The 18,970-nt window shown below is 52.6% G+C and overlaps 1 protein-coding gene across 1 annotated transcript; it reads left to right on the top strand.

Annotated features, from left to right (window-relative positions):
• Positions 1-3,480: 3,480 nt before the first annotated feature.
• On the top strand, positions 3,481-5,493 carry SPPL2C (signal peptide peptidase like 2C). Its single transcript, XM_032617775.1, has one exon. The coding sequence runs from the start codon at positions 3,481-3,483 to the stop codon at positions 5,491-5,493; it is 2,013 nt and encodes a 670-aa protein (XP_032473666.1).
• The last annotated feature ends 13,477 nt before the right edge of the window (positions 5,494-18,970 follow it).

Here is an 18,970-nt window from a genome sequence, read left to right on the forward strand (position 1 = left end):
AGCAATACTATCACTGAGCACTCACCGGGAGCCCCCTTGCTAAGCCCCTTACATACTGGTCTCATCTACTCATACCACCCTATGAGGAAGGAGCTGTTATCCCCATTTAACATATGGGGAAAGCGATGCCCAGAGAGATTGGGACGTGTCCAGCAGTGGCATGGCTGGATGTGAACCCAGTCTGGCCTCACTTGGCCCCCATGGTGTTTAACCCCCGTGCAGCAGGAGTTCTTTGCAGAGTTCTCCTCACTGACCCACTGCTCCGTCCAATCCTCTTCCTACGGAAATTCTTCAGTTTCTCCAATTTTGTGGACGAACGGTGTTCAGAGATGAAGCTGGATGCAGGAGTTTGTGCCCGCCAAGCGTGGCCTCAGGTGGGCCCACTGCCTAACCCGCCAGCCCAGCCTCCAGGCCAGTCCCAGGCTGCCTGCCTCCCGGCGTCCCCAGCCCTGTCCCTGCTCCATTTCAGAGCATCACCTCCTCTTTCCTACCTTCCACGGCCCCACTACCCCTGCAGACCCTGCTGGGCAGGCTTGGGTCAAGAGAGTCCTGGACCAAGTATAGTTTTCAAAGCTCTCAGTGTGTTGAAAACACCAATGAGATCATCATTTGGAAATAACTCCGGAGACAACCTTTGGCCACCAGGCTGCCACCCACCCCCTCTGCCCCTCCAAGGGGTCCAGGACAGATGCCTGCTGCCCAGCCTCATTGCCCACTGGTCCAAGGCAGGTGGGGGCAGAAACTTCAGATCAGGGGGATGCCCTCAAGGAAAGGGGTGGAATCTGGGGAGGGCATAGGGGACAGTGGGTGATGCAGAGTCTTAGAGCAGAAACACAGCCTGGGGAGTGGGCATCAGCCACTTGTGTGACTACACCTACCAGGGCATCCTGCAGGGCGTTGTCAGGGCACCAAGCAGCCACAGAGAGGAGCAATTCCATGGCTGGGGGCTGGGGGCTGGTGCTGGGAGATGGGGTGGGGGGATCTGGGGAAGCAGCAATTGGACAGACACGCAAAAGCCTTCTGTGAGCTGGGTCCCAGGAAGAGCCTCAAAGGAAATGAGCCTCCAGAGAATTCGTTGAGCCCAGGCCACCAGGAGCCTGAGGGTAGATCGGGGTGGGGGAGAGGCAGGAGCAGCCTCTGGGGGGCCCATGTTTTTGAACCCCAAATGGGGGCATGTGCTGGTCTGATTGGGTCCAGAAGAATTACAAGGACGCCTGTCCTGAGCACAGTGCCCTGGAGGGGACCGGAGCTGCTCCTTGCTTTGTTCTTTTGAAAATCGTGGTAAAACACACACAATATAAAACTTACCATTTCAACCGATTCAACACATTAAAGACACTCACAGTGTTGTGCAACCATCACCTCTATCCAGTTCCAGAACTTTTTCATCACCCTAAGGAAACCCCGGACGCATTGAGCAGTCACTCCCCCTCCCCCCCTCCCCCAGCCTCCAGCCGCCACCAGCCTGCTTTCTGTCTCCACGATTTGCCTATTCAGGAAATTTCATAAAAGTAGAGTCATGTGATATTTGTCCTTTTGTGTCTGGCTTCTTTCCGTTGCTTCATGTTTTCAAGGTTCATCCACGTTGTGCTGTACATCAGAACTTCATTCCTTCGTAGGGCGGAATGATACTCCATTGTGCGGCTAGACTCCCCTTTCTTTATCTGTTCATCAGCTGAAGGACATTTGGGTTCTTTTCATCTATTCCAAGTTATTGTGAAGAGTGCTGCTACAAACATTCAAGGACAAGTTTTTGTCTGAACACCTGTTTTCCATTCTTTTGGGTATATGCCCAGGAGTGGAATTGCTGGGTCATATGGTAACTTTGTGTTTAACTTATCAAGGAACGGCCAAGTGTTTTCCACAGTGACTGGATATTCCCGCCAGCAACATACGAGAATCCCAATTTCTCCATATCCGTGCCAAAACCTGTTATTATCTGTTTTATTTTTTTTTATAATACTACCCCAGTAGCTGTCTTAGTCTTTGGTTTTTTAAAAGACCCAGAGACTTCTCTGGTGGCACAGTGGTTAAGAATCTGCCTGCCAATGCAGGAGACACGGGTTTGAGCCCTGGTCCGGGAAGATCCCACATGCCGCAGAGCAACTAAGCCCGTGCGCCACAACTATTGAAGCCCGCGTGCCGCAACTACTGAAGCCCGCGCTCCTAGAGCCCGTGCTCCACAACCAGAGAAGCCACTGCAATGAGAAGCCCGCTCACCGCAACGAAGAGTAGCCCCTGCTCGCCACAACTAGCGAAAGCCCACGCACAGCAATGAAGAGAAAAAAAAGAACAGGGCCTAGAGTCTCCTGGACATGGTGGAGCTGTCCTTGGAGGTAGGGCCTGAAGGACAAGAACGAGCAGCGGGTGAGGCCTTGGGCCAGAGATCAGAGCTGCAGTCAAGCCGTCAGGGAGACGGGCAGGCCCCGGGCAGTTCCCTGGACAGGGCAAGACCTAAGGGTCATGTCCAGTGTGAGAGCTGGATCTGGGAACCGGGGCTGGGGCCCATGGGGTGGGCTTCTCTGAGCCTCGGTTTACACATCCGTCAAATGGGGGTATTCGGGTAAGTTTAAGCTGCTGTAACAAAGAGACTCATAATAAGCCAGTGGCTTAAGGAAGATAATGTATCTAACAGTCCACGGTGAGCATCCCACGCTCCATGCAGACATCCAGGGACCTGGTTCCTTTTGCTCCCTTTCTCCCCATCCCTTAGGACAACGCCCTCCTCTCCAGAGCCAGTGGCCTGTCCATGACTGATTTGTGAGAAAAGGAAAGGGATGGACAAGGAGCCCCACAGTCTCTGGGTCCCCGAGGGACTCACATCATTTCTGCTCAATTCCATTGGTGAGAAATGGCCACGTGGCCATTCCTAAATCCAGGGGAGTCTGGGAATAAAACTCCAGTCATGTGCCTGCCCAAAGGGGTGTGATTTAAAAGACAGCTCACAGCCTCGTGCTGGGTGGGTGTAGTAATACCTCCTTGCAGGGTGCTGTGAGTACAGGTAAAGAACCCGGCACTTAGGAAGAGTTCAATAAAAGTGCACGATATCCCTGAAGTCAGGGCTCCCAGGGGCCTTGGAAACTCTCTGGTCTTATGTCCTCATTTCTCTGCAGTTAACGAAACAGGCACAGAGAGGAGAGGCCTCTGCCCGGGTTGCCCAGTGTGTAAGGGGCAAGGTGGCTCCAGAATCCTGGGTCCTCAACCCCATCCTCTCACCTCTTGTTTCAAATTAGCTGGTCCAGCTCCACTGGGAACTAGGCAGAGTATGGGGACCCAGATGACCTCTGCACCCAGAGGCAGGGTTGGGGGACAGGATTCCGAGAGGCTGCACGGCTTTGTGACTCCATAGGTGTGGCCCTGGTTTCCTGGACGGAAGTCAAAGCTGCTGCTCTGTGACTGAGGGCCACACCCAGCCCCCAGAAGGGGCAGTGGGCTGTGGGCAGCTGCCACACGGGACGCGGCGGCAGGCGCCTGAGGAGCATGGCGTGCCCGGGCTTCCTCCTCTTTCTATTCCTCTTCCTCTTTGCCAGCACCGTGGCCCGGGGGGAGTGTGCTGTGCTCCACGTGGCGTCGGACAACTGGAGCAAGGACTACTGCGTCCTGTTCCGCTCCGACTATGTCAGCCTGCCCCGGGACCTACACCACGCCCCACTCCTGCCCCTGTACGATGGCACCCATGCACCCTGGTGCCCAGGCGAGGACTCCCCCCACCAGGCCCACCCCGGCTCCCCCAGCCAGCAGCCCCTCCGCCAGACCACCGCCATGGTCATGAGGGGTAACTGCAGCTTCTACGCCAAAGGCTGGCTGGCTCAGGCCCGAGGAGCCCACGGGCTGCTCATCGTGAGCCAGGTCAGCGGCCGACAGCGCTCAGACAGCACCCCGGTGACCCAGGACCACCACAAGCCCCTGCCAGACCTCACCATCCCCGTGGCCGTGCTCCGCTACACCGACATGCTCGACGTCCTGAGCTACACCCGTGGTGGCGCCAGGGTCCGCGTGGCCTTGTATGCACCCCCAGAGCCCGTCCTTGACTACGACATGGTGGTCATCTTCCTCCTGGCTGTAGGTACCGTGGCCGTGGGCGGCTACTGGGCCGGAGTGACCGAGGCTGACTGGCTGCAGCGGCGCCTGGCCCAAGGGGGAGGGGGGCCTGGCGGTCAGAATCAGCAGGAAGCAGTGGCAGCCCAACAGGGGCACAAGCAGAAAGGCGCAGCAGTGGACTTCACGCCGGCCATGACGGGCGCAGTGGTCGCCGTGTCCTCCTCCAACGTGCTGCTGCTCTACTTCTTCTACGACTGTTTCGTCTATGTCCAGATCGCCATCTTCGGCCTGGGCGCCAGCACCGGCCTCTACAGCTGCCTGGTGTCCGTGGTGCCGCAATACCGGTGGCTCCTGCCCGGCCGCCGGGCCTGTCTGCAGCTGCCCCTGCTGGCCGGCCTGTGCGTGGCGGTGACGGTCCTCTGGGTCGCCTACCGCAACGAGGACCGCTGGGCGTGGCTCCTGCAGGACATGCTGGGTGTGGCCTACTGCCTTTTCATCCTGCGGCGTGTGCGCCTGTCCACCCTCAAGAGCTGTGCCTCCCTCCTGCTGGCCCTGCTGGCCTTTGATGTCTTCTTCGTCTTCGTCACACCCCTGCTCACCAGGACCGGCAACAGCATCATGCTGGAGGTAGCCTTGGGCCCGGCAGACTCCTTGAGCCACGAGAGGCTGCCCATGGCGCTCAAGGTGCCCCGGCTGAGCTTCTCAGCCTTGACCCTGTGTGCCCAGCCCTTCTCCATCCTTGGCTTCGGTGACATCGTGGTCCCCGGCTTCTTGGTGGCCTACTGTCACCGCTTTGACGTGCATATCCGCTCGCAGCAGGTCTACTTCATGGCCTGCACCGTGGCCTACGCTGTGGGCCTGCTGGTCACTTTTGTTGCCATGGCGCTCATGCAGATGGGCCAGCCCGCCCTGCTCTACCTGGTGTCCAGCACCCTGCTCACCAGCCTGGCCGTGGCTGCCTGCCGCCAAGAGCTCACCCTCTTCTGGACTGGCCAGGGCAGAGCCCAGAGCCCCGCCCGGCTGGTGCCAAGGCTCTGCGGTGCCCCTTCAGTTGGCTCTGAGCAGAAGCAGGAGCGCGCAGCAGATGTCCACAGAGCCGGCGAGCTTGCGGGGGCCACTGAGCACCTGGCAGGGAACTTAGACGGCGGCCTTGGGAAGAACACGGCTGAGATTGTCACCATATCTGAGGATGAAGCCACCAGTCCTGAAGGCCACAGTGACAGCTCTGAGGGCTGGAGTGATGCCAACCTGGAAGCTGATGAGCTGCCCTGTACCCACCCTGTGGCCTCAGAGGAGCTGACGCCACTGATGCCACTCATGCCGCCGCCCTCGGAGCTGGGCCACACCCACGCCCAGGCCCAGGCCCACGATGCTGGCCTGCCCCGGACGGGGCTCCACAAGAAGAAGGGCCTGGAGGTAAAGAAGAGCATGTCGACCCAGGCTCCTTTGTGAACCAGGGGCCCCGGGACTTGTGCCTCTAGACTATTGCAGAGCAAAGCCATGTGTGGCACAAAGAAATCGGGGCATTAAAGATATTCCATATCTGCCCAATGGAGCCTCTTTGTTTGTTAGGACTGTAAGAAAGCAGCAACCACGGAATAAGTCCATGCAGAGACTGGAGGGCCCTTAGGACAGGCCCCATCTCCCCCTGCAGCCCAACCCCGGCCTCACTGTCCATCTTTTTCTCATGCTTAGGTCCAATTGAACAATTACTCTTCCTTGATCACACCACATCCTCTCCCTCTCTCTTTGCACATGCTTTTCTCTCTGGCTGAGACACCCTTCCCATCCCAGACAGATATATCACAGCCCAGCTCCCTCACTCACTGGAGAATTTCTAAGCAGCCTTCAAGTGTCAGCTCACTACCACCCTTCCCGCTAAGCGTCCCTGCTCTAGGCATCCTGGACAGCAACTCCATGCCCAGCATGTGCCTGCTGTCATCCACCTTCTGCATCCACAGGCATCAAGTATGCGCCTACTGTGTACACCACCCTGTGGTGGGCACAGAGGGAGACTGCTGTCCAGCTGGGGGAAGGGTGGGGGATGGAGAACAGACAAGAAACAACTTGAGACTCATCTCAAAACGGGGATGGAGAGGTTGGAGCCGGAGTGGAAGAATTTAGGAGACCACGGCTCTAGTTCCCGTGCTTCCTTCCCTGACCCTGGACGATGGACCAATCTCTTAACCTCTTTGAGGTTCAGGAGTCTCATCTTCAAAATGGGACCTAGGGCTTCCCTGGTGGCGCAGTGGTTGAGAGTCCGCCTGCCGATGCAGGGGACGCGGGTTCGTGCCCCGGTCCGGGAAGATCCCACATGCCGCGGGGCAGCTGGGCCCGTGAGCCATGGCCGCTGAGCCTGCGTGTCCGGAGCCTGTGCTCCGCAACGGGAGAGGCCACAGCGGTGAGAGGCCTGTGTACTGCAAAAAAAAAAAAAAAAAAATATGGGACCTATACCATGTCCACCTGGAGGCAGGGGCATGGACAAAATGACCTCTTGAGGACCCCACAGTTTCTTTAGTTTTATGGTGTGTTTATATGTTGCTTAAGCAGAGCAAACAAACTCCGGGGTGAGGGAAGGCTTCCGGAGGAGGCTATGTGGGAGGGGCAGTGTGGTACCGTGGTTAGAGTTCTGGAACCAGCAGCCTACCGGAAATTCCAGCTCCACCACTGACCTGTCCTGTGTCATTGAGCAAGTGATTTAACCTCTTAGTGCCTCGGTTTTCTCACCTGTAGAATGGGATAATAATAGGACCTACTGTGGGGGTTTGGGGGAGGTGTGACCGCATTGGCTTATATACGAGGGCTGACGCAATGCATGTAGGGAGATCGATATGAATGTTAGCTCTGTGTATCTTACTCCCCTTTGTGAAAGGAGCTGAAGGAATCAAATCCAACCCCTACAAGCGTTTGGGTTCTGGCCCCAACTTCCTCCCCTCCTCCCCTCCACACCCAGCATTCCTGCTCTTACCACCACCAGCGAGCACACACCAGTCCCCGTCACACACATCTTCCCTCTGCCCCCCCAGGACCCTCCCACGTGCTGGGTCCTCTACCTGCAACTTTCCACTCCTCCTACCCCCAGAATCGGGTCTGGCCAGTTTCTTGTCCATCCAGCCCCAGCTCAAACGCCCCCTCCTCATGGAAGCCCACCTTGATGACCCTTCCTAAAGCAGCCCCTGGCCTCAATCACATCACCCTATACCCGGTTCATTAGTCTTCTCGTCTCTCCCAGCCATGTCAGCTTGGTGAGGGCCAGGAACCCTCTTGTTCATCTGTGTAGAACAGGGCCTGGTAGGTAGCAGCTGCTTGAGTTGTATTTGCTGGAGGAATGAATGAATGAATCATTGAATGAATGAATGGAATAAACGAACCAATGAATTCTGGGCAAAGCCTGGCCACTGCCTGGAGTTCTGACCCAGACAATGAAGTGAACCTGGGCAAGAGAGGCAGCCCTCCTGGGAACGCTCACCCACCGCAGCCTTCCCGGCCCTCCTGGGAACGCTCACCCACCGCAGCCTTCCCGGCCATCCCCTGCTGCGGCCACAAGAGTGTGAGCCGAGGGCAGGTCTGGTCTCAACCCACCTCACTCAATTCTTAAAGCTGGTTGTAATGAATGAATGCATGAATGAGTTGCTCCAGCCTGAACACCACGAGCGAACACCCCAGGCCGCCTCCCTGGGGTACTGCAGGGCCTTGGTCAGTGTGGAGATGAGACTCTGAGGGTTCTGGCTGGGCCCTGGGGGTGGGGAGGAAGGGGGCCAGGTAAAGGGCATCTCAAAGAAAGTCCCACTCACTGGGGACGAAGCGCAGCCCCCTAGGCAAACAGCATCTGAAGGCCGGGTCTGGACAAGGGCAGAGAGGGGAACCCGGGCCAGGACACTGACCGGAGAGGTTGGCAGCCCCTTCTGCTGGAGCCAGAGACCATCTGGCCTGGACAGAGGGGCCTCCACAGGCTCTGGCTCACCTCCAGCCAGGGCGACCTCCCCACCGCTGACCTGCGTCACTGGGCCCGCCAAGCGTGGGCTATACCCCTCTGCCAGGCCCAAGGGGGAGGGCTGAACAGAGCTGAGGCCCCTCGGTCCCCCTCACCGCCTAGACTGGGGGGCAAGGGAGCTCTGCTTTCCCAGGAACTTGCAGTCGGAGTGGCTTTGGGGACACTGGACTGGAGCCCCCTGGGCAGGGCGATGCCTGCCTCCAAGGAGAGGATGCTCAAGGGAAGCCCTCCCCATCCCACCCACCGCCATGTCCAAACAGATTCAGGGAAGAATGAATCCAACTCTGTCCTCACTCTTCTAACATTCAGAGACTATTCTGCCTATAAAATGGGGGGAATGATACTGCCTACCTCGGGGGTTCTGGCACGTATTAAAGCAACCGGGTAAGGAGCCGAGCCTGGGCTCCCGACATCTTGTAGCGCTGCTGTCGCTGCTCTTCTCTGATGACCCAGCATCCCCTGCTCCTGCCCTGACTCCAGAGCCAGGATCCTCTCTTAGCTGCTGGCTGTGTTTCCCTTTGCCAGTCTGCTTCCCAGGGATTGGGCCGAATCCAGGTGGCTGTCACCTGTCAGAGGTGCCCAGAGTTGGCAACCCCCATCTGAGTGCCAGAGGGACACAGAGTACTGCACATGTACACACACACACACACACACACACACACACACGGATACGTGCAAGTAGACATGCACACACATCCGTACTGCACCCTCAGGTAGCTAATGACAGAGCAGTACAGTGGGACCAGGGCCTGACCATCTTCCCCTGGGCTAGCAGAGACGGTGGCAGGCAAGCCTGCGCCCCGGTCTGATGGCTCCCCTGCCCTCACCTGTTCCGTCCTCTGCTGCTTTTGCACTTTGAACCCCATCTCAACACCTGCAGAGCCCAACCTGTGACAGGTGAAACCTAAGATGGGGAGGTGGGGAATTCCCTGGCAGTCCAGTGGAATCTCTGGTCAGGGACCTAAGATCCCACAAGCTGCACAGCACAGCCAAACCCCCCTCCACACCCCGTCCCCCCAAAAAAAAACTAAGATGGGACCAGGGCAGGAATGAACTCCTGAGCCATGCCCAGGGCTCCAGGTGGCCCAGTCCCAGCTCTGGGGCTGCGCTGTGTTCAGGCTGCCCGGCATTTTTCTCTGTGGCCTCATTTAATCCCAGCAAGAACCCCATGAGCTGAATAGTCACAGCCTAGTTGTTTTCTAGTTGGTGAGAAGTTTGGTACCAGAGCTTTTGGCTTCCCTTGATAGTGAGAACCAGCAAGGACCCAAGAGATGCTCTGTCCCACAGATGAGGAAAGGAAAGCCCAGAGAGTGTCAGGAGCCACCCAACATCACACAGCAATGGGACAGCATAAACAGAACACAACTCCGGTCTTCTGCCTCCCAGCCCAGCAGCTGGGATCAGTTCCCATCCTCAACACCGTTCCTCTCTGCACACCCCGATCTGCAAAATATGCCTCCTCCAGGAAAACCCAGGGTCTACCCATTCCTTTGCCTTGTGCCCCTCAGGACGTTCAGCCCTCTATTCTCTTTGGGAAGTAATTGTGTGTGGAAGGTTTGTGATTCACCATCAAGCATCTCTTCAGCTAGCACAGGAGGACACAGCTGCGCTCTGAGTCACTGAGACTTGGATTCAAAGTCCAGCATTGCTACTCACTTGCCGTGTGCTGCTGGACAACTGGAGCCACCCCTCTGCCTTGATATCCTCATCTGTAAACTGGGCTGCAAAGGTTTACACTGTGGGTTTGTCGAAAGGATTAAATGAGGTGAGGTATGTGTTCACTCAGCTAACACATGCTAAGCGCTAATGATAGGCTAGATACACATGTTATCTCATTACCCGATGCCCAGGTTTCAGAGCAAAATTTCCAGGACAGCACTTGTCACACCTCCAAATGCCGTCTTTTCCAAATCAGCTTACAATTCTTCCTGGCTGAGCTCCCAGAGGGGGTGTCATCCTCTTCCCTTCCAAGGGTTAGGATGTCCGGCCATGCCCAGTGAGGTGTGGTGTGAGGGTGGGTGCCTGGCGGCGAACAAGGGCACCACCGCATAACCAGAAGAGGAATCCCTCCTCAGTTAGACTGAAACGCGGAAGGTTTTGTGCCTTTTTTCCTGCAACGCTGAACTTTGTGTGCTCCTGTCCTGCCATCTCCTGGTCAGTAATGTAAGAGCAGGCGGGCTCACGCTCCAAGGGCCAGGGGCATTCCATCAGGGAACTTTGGAATAATTATAGTCGGGGGTGATATTCCAAAAATGTACGATAAACTACCCATCAGCAAAGTTCTGGAGTCCCTACTGGGCCCAAGGTTAACTCTTTAGAAGCTGGCTGTGAGGAAGCGGAGGTGTCCTGGAGAAGGGTCTGAGAGTATTTTGATATTTTAAGAAATGAAGTAGCCCCAATGCAGCATCACTAAACATCCTTAATGCTTGAAGGGTCCATGCCCTGGTGCTTACCCCACCCCCATAGAATCAGGTCACCTTGAATAAGTGACCTTATTGTGAATAACGAATTCTGTGTTTCAAGACCCCCAGGACGTGGACCGTTGCTAGGTGAGGGGGACTCCCCATTTTGTCCCCTGGTCCCCCCAGTACTTGTTCTCGTAGGTCCACAGATGCCCCTTCCCACACACAGCACAGTGATTATTCATTGTGCTTGTGAGCACGTCCCTGCCCATCACTGGTTTACTTTCCAGACGCTTAGTTTTATCTTTGGGAATACCTACTCTTCAGCCTCTAGGACTCTTGGCTAGAGTTCTTCCAGCCACATAAGTCTGAGTCCAGGTCTCACATCTCACCTCTGAGCCCACCTAGAATTATGGAACACAGTCTCAGAGAGACCCCAGGAAGGGGAAGCTGGAAAGGGAAACTGAGGCTCCACTGGGAGAACCGTGGGCTGCTGACATTGGGAGGAGGAGTTCTGAGAAATGCCTTTAAGTGGCTTCCCCAGCCTCTTAAGGACTTGAACGGTGCAAAAGACTAGGGGGAGGACGGTGTATGAGGTCTGAGTGAGGGTGTTGGCAGAGCCTCCAGGGACCTTTCAGAACTCTCCATAACTGAGGACAGAGAGTGAGAGCTGCCTGCCCGAGGTCACACAGCAAGCCACTGACAAGGCGAAGAACGTGGAAACTAACCCAAGAACCCTTCACAAACAGGAAACTCTTTCTGGAATGCAACTGCTTGCCTTTCAGGGATTGTTTCACAAGGTCCCAATTTCCCACCACATTCTTGGTTTTCTTAAAGCAGGAGGCTCTTGGACCCAGAGAGCAGAGAACTTCTCTGGGCAAAATCCTCAGCCCCTCATAAGTCATCCTGGGCAAAGCCTGGCCACTGCCTGCAGTTCTGACCCAGATGATGAAGTGAACCTGGGCAAGAGAGGCAGCCCTCCTTCGAATCCTCACCCATCACAGCCCAGATTGTCTTCCCAGCCATCCCCTGCTACAGTGTGAGCCATGGGTGGGCCTGGTCTCAACCCACATCACTTAATTCTTAAAGCTGGTTGCGATAAATTGAATAGCATTCCCTCCAAAAGACAGTCACGTCCTAATCCCTGGAACCTGTGAATGTTACCTTATATGGAAGAAGAAAAAGACGACTTGGCAGGTGATTAAGTTAAGGACCTTGAGGTAGGGAATCTGTCTTGTATTATCCAAGTAGGTCCTAAATGTAATCACAAGGGTTCTTATAAGAGGAGGATTACACACACAGAGGAGGAGAAGGCAATGTGAAGATGGAAGCAGAGCTGAGAGTGATGTGGCCACCAGCCAAGGATTGCCGGCAGCCCCCAGGAGCTGGAAGGAGCAAAGACCAGATTCTCCCTGGGAGCCTCCAGAAGGCGCACTGGCCTGCCGACCTCTTGCTTTCAGGTCAGTAGTCCTGATTTCAGACTTTTGGCCGCCAGAACTGTGAGAGAATGAATGTCTGTTGTTTTACTCCATCGAGATTGTGGTAATTTGTTACAGCTGCCACAGGAAACTAGCCCGCTGGTCAGCAGGTAACCCTGACACAAGCTGCCTGAGTGCCCAGCCCTGTGCTTGAGAATTAAATGTCTCACAGAGCAGATGAGACAAAGACACAGCCCCACAGCAACACACCTAGTCCTTCCCGCTGGGGAGAGCCGGGCACCCAGAGTCAGTGAAGGAGAGACCGGAGCTGGGGGTCTCCGTTGCGATAGCCAGTGAGTGTTTCCCAGTTCCAGCTGCTTTATCAGGCTCCAGGGGCTTCTTTTTATCGTGATTTTACTGTGCTTTGGAGAAAAAGTGGAGAGCACAAAAAAGTAGAAAAAAAGCACAATTCCTGTTAAACTTCGGTATGTTTCCAGGCAGTCATTTTTTTCCCCATTCACAGATTTTTATTTGTGTGTTTCATTTACATAGTTATTATCAAAATGGATATATACATTGGTATTCTGCTATGAATATTCTATGTACCTTTTGAACCTTTATGTGGAACGGGCTATGTAGTATCCCATAGCAGATAGAACTTCATAGACTTCACATTCTCTTTATTGGATGTTTGATCTGTTCCCTACAGCACCGTGGGGAATATCTTTGACAGTAAGTTACTTTACATGTTTTAGGAGATTTCTGTAAGATAGATCTAGTAATTTTACTTCTGGGAAACTAGGGGTATGAAAATCTTTAAAGATGGTAATGCATTTTGCTAAATTACTTTCCAAATTGTGTGTGTGTCAATTTACCCTCTGCGTGTGCTGTAAAACATGGAAGTAACCATTTTACCACACTTCCACCAGGATCTTTTCCAATTTACTATGATGAAAAACAATATCACTTTCAATTTGCATGTCTCTACTTAACAGTGAGGTTGGACTTTTATTTCCACACTCTGGTTTATTAACAGAATACTCTCCACTCCCGGGCTTAGCACGGTGTCCAACCAGTCGTAATTTCCTGTTGATTCTATGCTAGGAAAACCTCTGGGATCTATTTTCTCCTTCCCATTTTTACAGGCTTATTTCAAGATGTCACCTCTCACCTGGGGATGAGAGGTCATTAGGATCCTTGAGGAAAAACAAAAAGAACACAACTATTCTTGGTCGTGTCCTTCTTGCTGAAAGACCTTGGATGCCTCCCTGCTGCCTGTCAAACCAAGCCCAGCTCCTCGGCTTGGTTTTTAAGGCAGTCCGTGATCAGCCTTCCCTACAGCCAAGCTTGCCTGCTATATCCCCCAGCCACCCTGTGTGTGTAGCCCTTCACACATGCTCGCCCAGCTCCGTGCCTCTGATCCACCTTCCACTCACTTGGAATGTGCTCCTGCACCTTCCCCTAATACCTATGCACGTTGTATATCCAGAGATTCACGCCACACTCTCCAGCACCCCCGTGCAGGGCCCTGTCCAAGGTCCTGGACACAAACATTACCCGGGATGTAGTTCCTGCCTCAGAGGGTTTCACCGTCAGGAGTGGGTGGATGAGGGCATAGATTCATACATTCTGATTAATTCAGGCCCTTTGGCTTCAAGGAACAGGAACCCATTCAAAGTATCTCAAGCAAAAAAAGAGCTTATTGGAAGGACACGGGGTTTCTCAGAGCACCAGGGCAAACAGCCCAGTTGGGGCTCATGGGAATTGGGAATTAGAGAGCTGTCAGAAAGCAAAGGCGTCCTCTGCCTCTCCAGGCTGTGCAGGCTCTGTGCGTCCGCTTCGTCTCTTCCCCTCCCGAGCCAGCTGCCTCTGCACGCTCATTTTTGCTCTTGCCTCATCGTGGCACTGGTCCCAACTCTGCATCGTGGTCTCTGCCCATGGACCACCACCAGTGGGCAATGGTCTCCATTCAGACACCATTCTGATTCTCAAGAGAGGGACTCGGCTGAGCTCAGATTTACTCTACGTGGTCGGGGTCTTTTCATTGGTTGTTGGTGAGCCCATGGGCCCTTGATTCAACATCTACTCCTGGTCCAATCAGCTGCGGCTGGAAAAGGACAGCGAGAAGAGCAGGGTCAGATAGTACGAAGGGTTGTCAGAATCTGAATTATATCACGATCCCAAGGTGAAGCCTCTGCTTATTAAGGTCTAAGAAGCACTGCTTTAAAGCAAGGGTTCTCAAAGAGTGATCCCTGATCCAGCAGCAGCAGGCTTGCCTGGGAACTGGTCAAAGATGCAAATTCTGTAAAACAACTATACTTCAGTTAAAAAACAAAATCGGGCTTCCCTGGTGGCGCAGTGGTTGAGGGTCCGCCTGCCGATGCAGGGGACACGGGTTCGTGCCCCTGTCCGGGAAGATCCCACGTGCCGCAGAGCGGCTGGGCCCGTGAGCCACGGCCGCTGGGCCTGCGCGTCTGGAGCCTGGGCTCCGCAACGGGAGAGGCCACAACAGTGAGAGGCCCGCGTACCGCAAAAAAGAAAAAACACACACACACACACAAAATCATCCAATGTCTTCTTAACCAAACAAAGAAACAACCAAAAGAAATGCAAATTCTCAGGCCCCTCCCCAGGGCCTGGAGGGGGCCTGGGAAGGAGCTGGGCGCTTCCCACAGGTTCTCAAAACAAGCCCCACCCCCACCCTCTGTTTTCCACAGAGAAAATTCCCACCTTCCTTCCATGGTGAAGAGCCAGTGCCTTGCTCTCCACCTGTCCCCTGTGGGGCTGACAAAGACATACCACCACACAGGCTATTGTGTATAAATGAAACATGCTGTTGTTTGCTTATGCTGGCCAGAGGCAGGGCATCCCTCCCTTCTGTCCCCATTTTCCTACTCAGGCAACAATGGATGATTTCTGTAGTCCCTTCAAGGATTATGGGTTTTAATGGCCTGGTTGGTTCCCACCTATATTAGTTTCCTGTGGCTGTTATAACAAATGACCACAAACCAAGTGGCTTAAAACAACAGAAGTTTATTTTTTCACAGTCTGGAGGATGGAAGTCTGGACTTCAGGTGTCACCAGGGCCACGCGCCCTCAGAAGGGTCTAGGGGAGAAGCCTTCTTTCCTTCTTCCAGCTTCTGGTGACCCCAGGCGTTCCTTGGCTTGTGGCTAAATAACTCCAGTCTCTGCCTCCACATCCACATGGCCTTCTCCTCTTCTCTGTGTGTCTCCAATCTCCCTCTGTCTTTATCGCATGACAATATGTGTCATTGGATTTAGGGACCACCTTGGTAACCCAGGGCGACCTCTTCTTGAGGTTCTTAATAATTACATCCTCAACCACCTAAATGGGAAAAGAATTTGCAAAAGACTAGATACGTGTATATGTATAACTGAATCACTTTGCTGTATACCTGAAACTAACATGACATTGTTAATCAACTATACTCCAATATAAAATAAAAAGTTCTTTAAAAATTGCATCCTCAAAGACCATTTTGCCTAATTAGGTCACAATCACAGATTCTGGGTGGACATATATTTGGGGAGGGGGGCACCGTTCAACACACTACACCACTGGCCCTGCCAAATATTTGGGACCAGACTAGGGACAAAGGGTGTCTCCACCCCATCTCCTTCCTTATCTAGAGTAACTACAAGTGACAAGATTTCTGTTTAGCCCCATTTTAGAGCCAGAGGGAGAAGAATATCAAGACACAGCCCCCCTCCTCAAGGAACTGATGGTTGGGTGGAAGCAGAGCAGCCAGGAAGGGTGCCACCTTTGCACCCCCGCCCACGGCAGTGCCCACCTTGGCCTGCCATCTCCCGTCAATTTCTGGAGTTGTGGCTGGAGGATGAGAGAGTGGCCTAGAGGGGGCTCGGAGCGCCCTGGGCGGTGCTCTGGGAATTGCAGGGGCCCCAGCGATACCAAGACACACACTCCTTCCTTCTACAGTTTCCATTCTGCCAGGGCAAGAGGTTTTATGATTGCCAGGACAGCAATTAAAGAAGGGACAATCAGTCAATGGCACATTCTTGGGCCTTGGCGGCCAGCGTTCTCTGCATCCTGCCTCAGAGGGAGATGAGAATTTCCAGAAAGCAAGCTGGTGTCCAGAAAAGGCCCATCCCAGACGGCCTCTAATGTCATTAGCCCAGCGATGATGAGTGAAATGAGGTACAAGCGAGCAGCCCTGGCCCCACTTGATTCTCTGAGGGATGCTAATAAGAACATGGTCTCCCAGCTGGGGACCACAGAGCATGGACCAGGAGAGAAAGGAAGCAATTGAGAGGCAGGAGAACCGAGGACAGGGTGTTTGTAGTGGAAATAGGCAATAGATAGACCTGGGTTTTCATTTCACTAATTAGCTGTGTGAGCTTAGAAGAGTTCTTAAATAAAGAGCCTCTGCAAATCATTATAAAAAGACAAACAATCCAAGAAGGGAAAAAATGGGCAAAGAATTTTGAACTGGCATTGTACAGAAGAAACACAGATGGCCAAAAAAAAAAAAATACAAGAAGGTGTTTGATCTTTCTAGTAATTAGGGAAACAAAACTTAAAACAACCAGAACACAAGTGAGAAAATTGGTGATATCTGAGTAAAGTCTGCTGTTTGTTTAATAGCTTTGTACCAATGTTAATTAATGTCTTAGTTTTGATCACTATATGAGGTTATGTAAGATGCTGACATGAGGAGAAGTTGGGGGAAGGGACTATAAGAACTCTGTATTTTCAGAACTTCTCTGTTAGCCTAAACTTATTTCAAAATAAAAAGGTAAATAACAACTACTATAACAACAGTAACAGAGGTATCACTGTCTTCCCAACACAGGGGCAAGAATTATAAAGATTAATATAGCATTGGAGCTATATGGCTATAGCTATTGAACCAGCATTGGAGGTGGTGGTGCTGAGAAACAGGCTGCCATACATACCGTTGGTGGGAAGGTGATTTGATACATCCTTTTTGGAGAGCACTTTGGCAGCATTGATTACAATTTCATTATGAGAACCCCTGGACCTGGGACTTCCACGGCTTGGTATTTACCCAAATCCTTGCACTTGTATTCAGAGAGGCATGTCCAATGGTATTTGCCACAGCCCTGTTTCTAATAACCAGGGGCAACCCAAATGCCCAAGAGAGGAAAGGTTAAATGATATAGTGCATCTAACCATGAAATACTATGCAGCAGGTAAAAAGAATGCAATCCATCCACATGAACAAAAGTGAAAAGGTTTCCAAAGCCAAAAAGTATAATTCCACCGATGTGAAGGAAAAGCCCAAATAAAGCCGTACATTTCTAAACGTACATATACAAAGGTATAGGCCGACCCAAAAGTCAGGAACAGCACCCTCTCGACTGGTCAAAGTTCCCTCTGGAGAGGACAGTGGGGCAGAGATTGGGACAGGCACGGGTGGGTGGGGCTGTGCCAAAGGGGGCTTTTTCTTTTTCTGTATTCTCTGAATTTTTAACATGAAAGCTCATGTATTACTTCTGCAGGTTTTTAAAATAATTATTTTTAAAACCTGCCCAAGTAATTTAACCTTCTCTGACCTGTAATTTCCTGGTCTTTAAAATAAAAGAGTTAGTAATACAATGTTATATGTCAATTATGTATGTATAAAATAGAAAAACAACAAAGATGTATTGTATAGTACAGGGAATTATAGCCATTATCTTATAATAACTTTTAATGGAGTATAATCTGTAAAAATACTGAATCACTACACTGTACACCTGAAACTAATATAATATTGTAAATCAACTATACTTCAATTAAAAAATAAATATATAAAAATAATAAATAAATTGAAGGGGTTGAGTTAGGGCCTCCCCGAGGCTGCTTCCAGCTCTGAATTTCTTTAACCGGAATCTGAGGCTGTGTCCTATGCTGCCCCCTCCCTACACTGCCCCCCAACACACACACACCTGCTTCTCTCCAGTCCTCACATTTTCCAGCTCATTCCTGACTTAGGGCCTTTGTGAGGCCTCCCAGACCACCCAAGATAACAATGAGGGAGGAGAGAAAGGCAGTGCCAGATCAGAGAGGGCCTGGGAGACCCAGGAAAGGAGTTAGGATTTCAGCATCAGGCAGGTAGGAAACCTCAAAAGGGTTTTAAATGCTGGGGGTGGGATAGGGTGGGAGGGGAGGAGGGGGAAGGGGGAGGGGTGGTGTGAGGCTGCCTCCACCATCTCATCAAAGCCAACAACAGTCTAAGTCTTGGTAGAACATGAAATAAATATAAGGTAGAGCCTGGCTTTAAGCAATTGGGGGCCAGTCTCAAGGTAAACAGAGCTTGAAGAGAAGTGAAGGGTCAGAGTGAATCTATTTCAAGTGAGTCTCCCCTAAGTCCATTTACACTCTGTAGTACGGTGTTTTTCCATCTCCTGAATACGTAATGTCCCTCCCAAATTCACTTAAGGCATAGACTGTCCTGTTTTGATGTCTTCTCAGATCCTTGCGCTGAAACCCAGATTCATTCTCAAAAATCTCTCTCAACACCATGATATATCATTCCTCCCCTCTTTCTCTCTTTTTGTCTCTCTCTTTCTCTCAACCTCTGTTTTCCACCCATCTTCTTTTCGCCAGACTTCCTAAGATTTTGACCCCTTCTCTCTCTTTCCCCACTTCGTGAGATTTGCCATCCTTTGATAAACCCTCTTTCCAGCGGGACTTTATTGCTGGTCTAGCCTGCCCTTCCCCAGCGGCCTTTGGGCCTGGCCTCATCTTCCATGCTTTGGCTCCACGTGACTTTCCAAGGCTGGATTCCCCAGGCTGAACGTACAGAAAAGCTTCCAGGACTCTCTCCTTCTTCCTTCTTCCCCTCAAGTCCAGCCTCATGAGGTACAAATGGTTAACTGCAGCTCCCTTGGATGGGGGGTTGTGGGTTCAGAACAGGCTACAGGGAAGGCAGGAGAAGGTCCAGGTGGGGACTCAGACCCCTTCAGATCTCTCCCCTTCCTGTTTGTCTTTCACTTGGAGGGACTTTCTCCACAAGGCTAGAACCCTGGCCACCGGAGAGGAAGGGAGCCTCTTCCTCCAGTTCCGACTAGAAAGAGGCCTACAGGTCAGCCCTGCCTGGATCAGGTGCCCAGTTGCAGGACCAGAGGGG

Source organism: Phocoena sinus, chromosome 20 (genome assembly GCF_008692025.1).
Source record: "Phocoena sinus isolate mPhoSin1 chromosome 20, mPhoSin1.pri, whole genome shotgun sequence".
NCBI lineage: Eukaryota > Metazoa > Chordata > Mammalia > Artiodactyla > Phocoenidae > Phocoena > Phocoena sinus.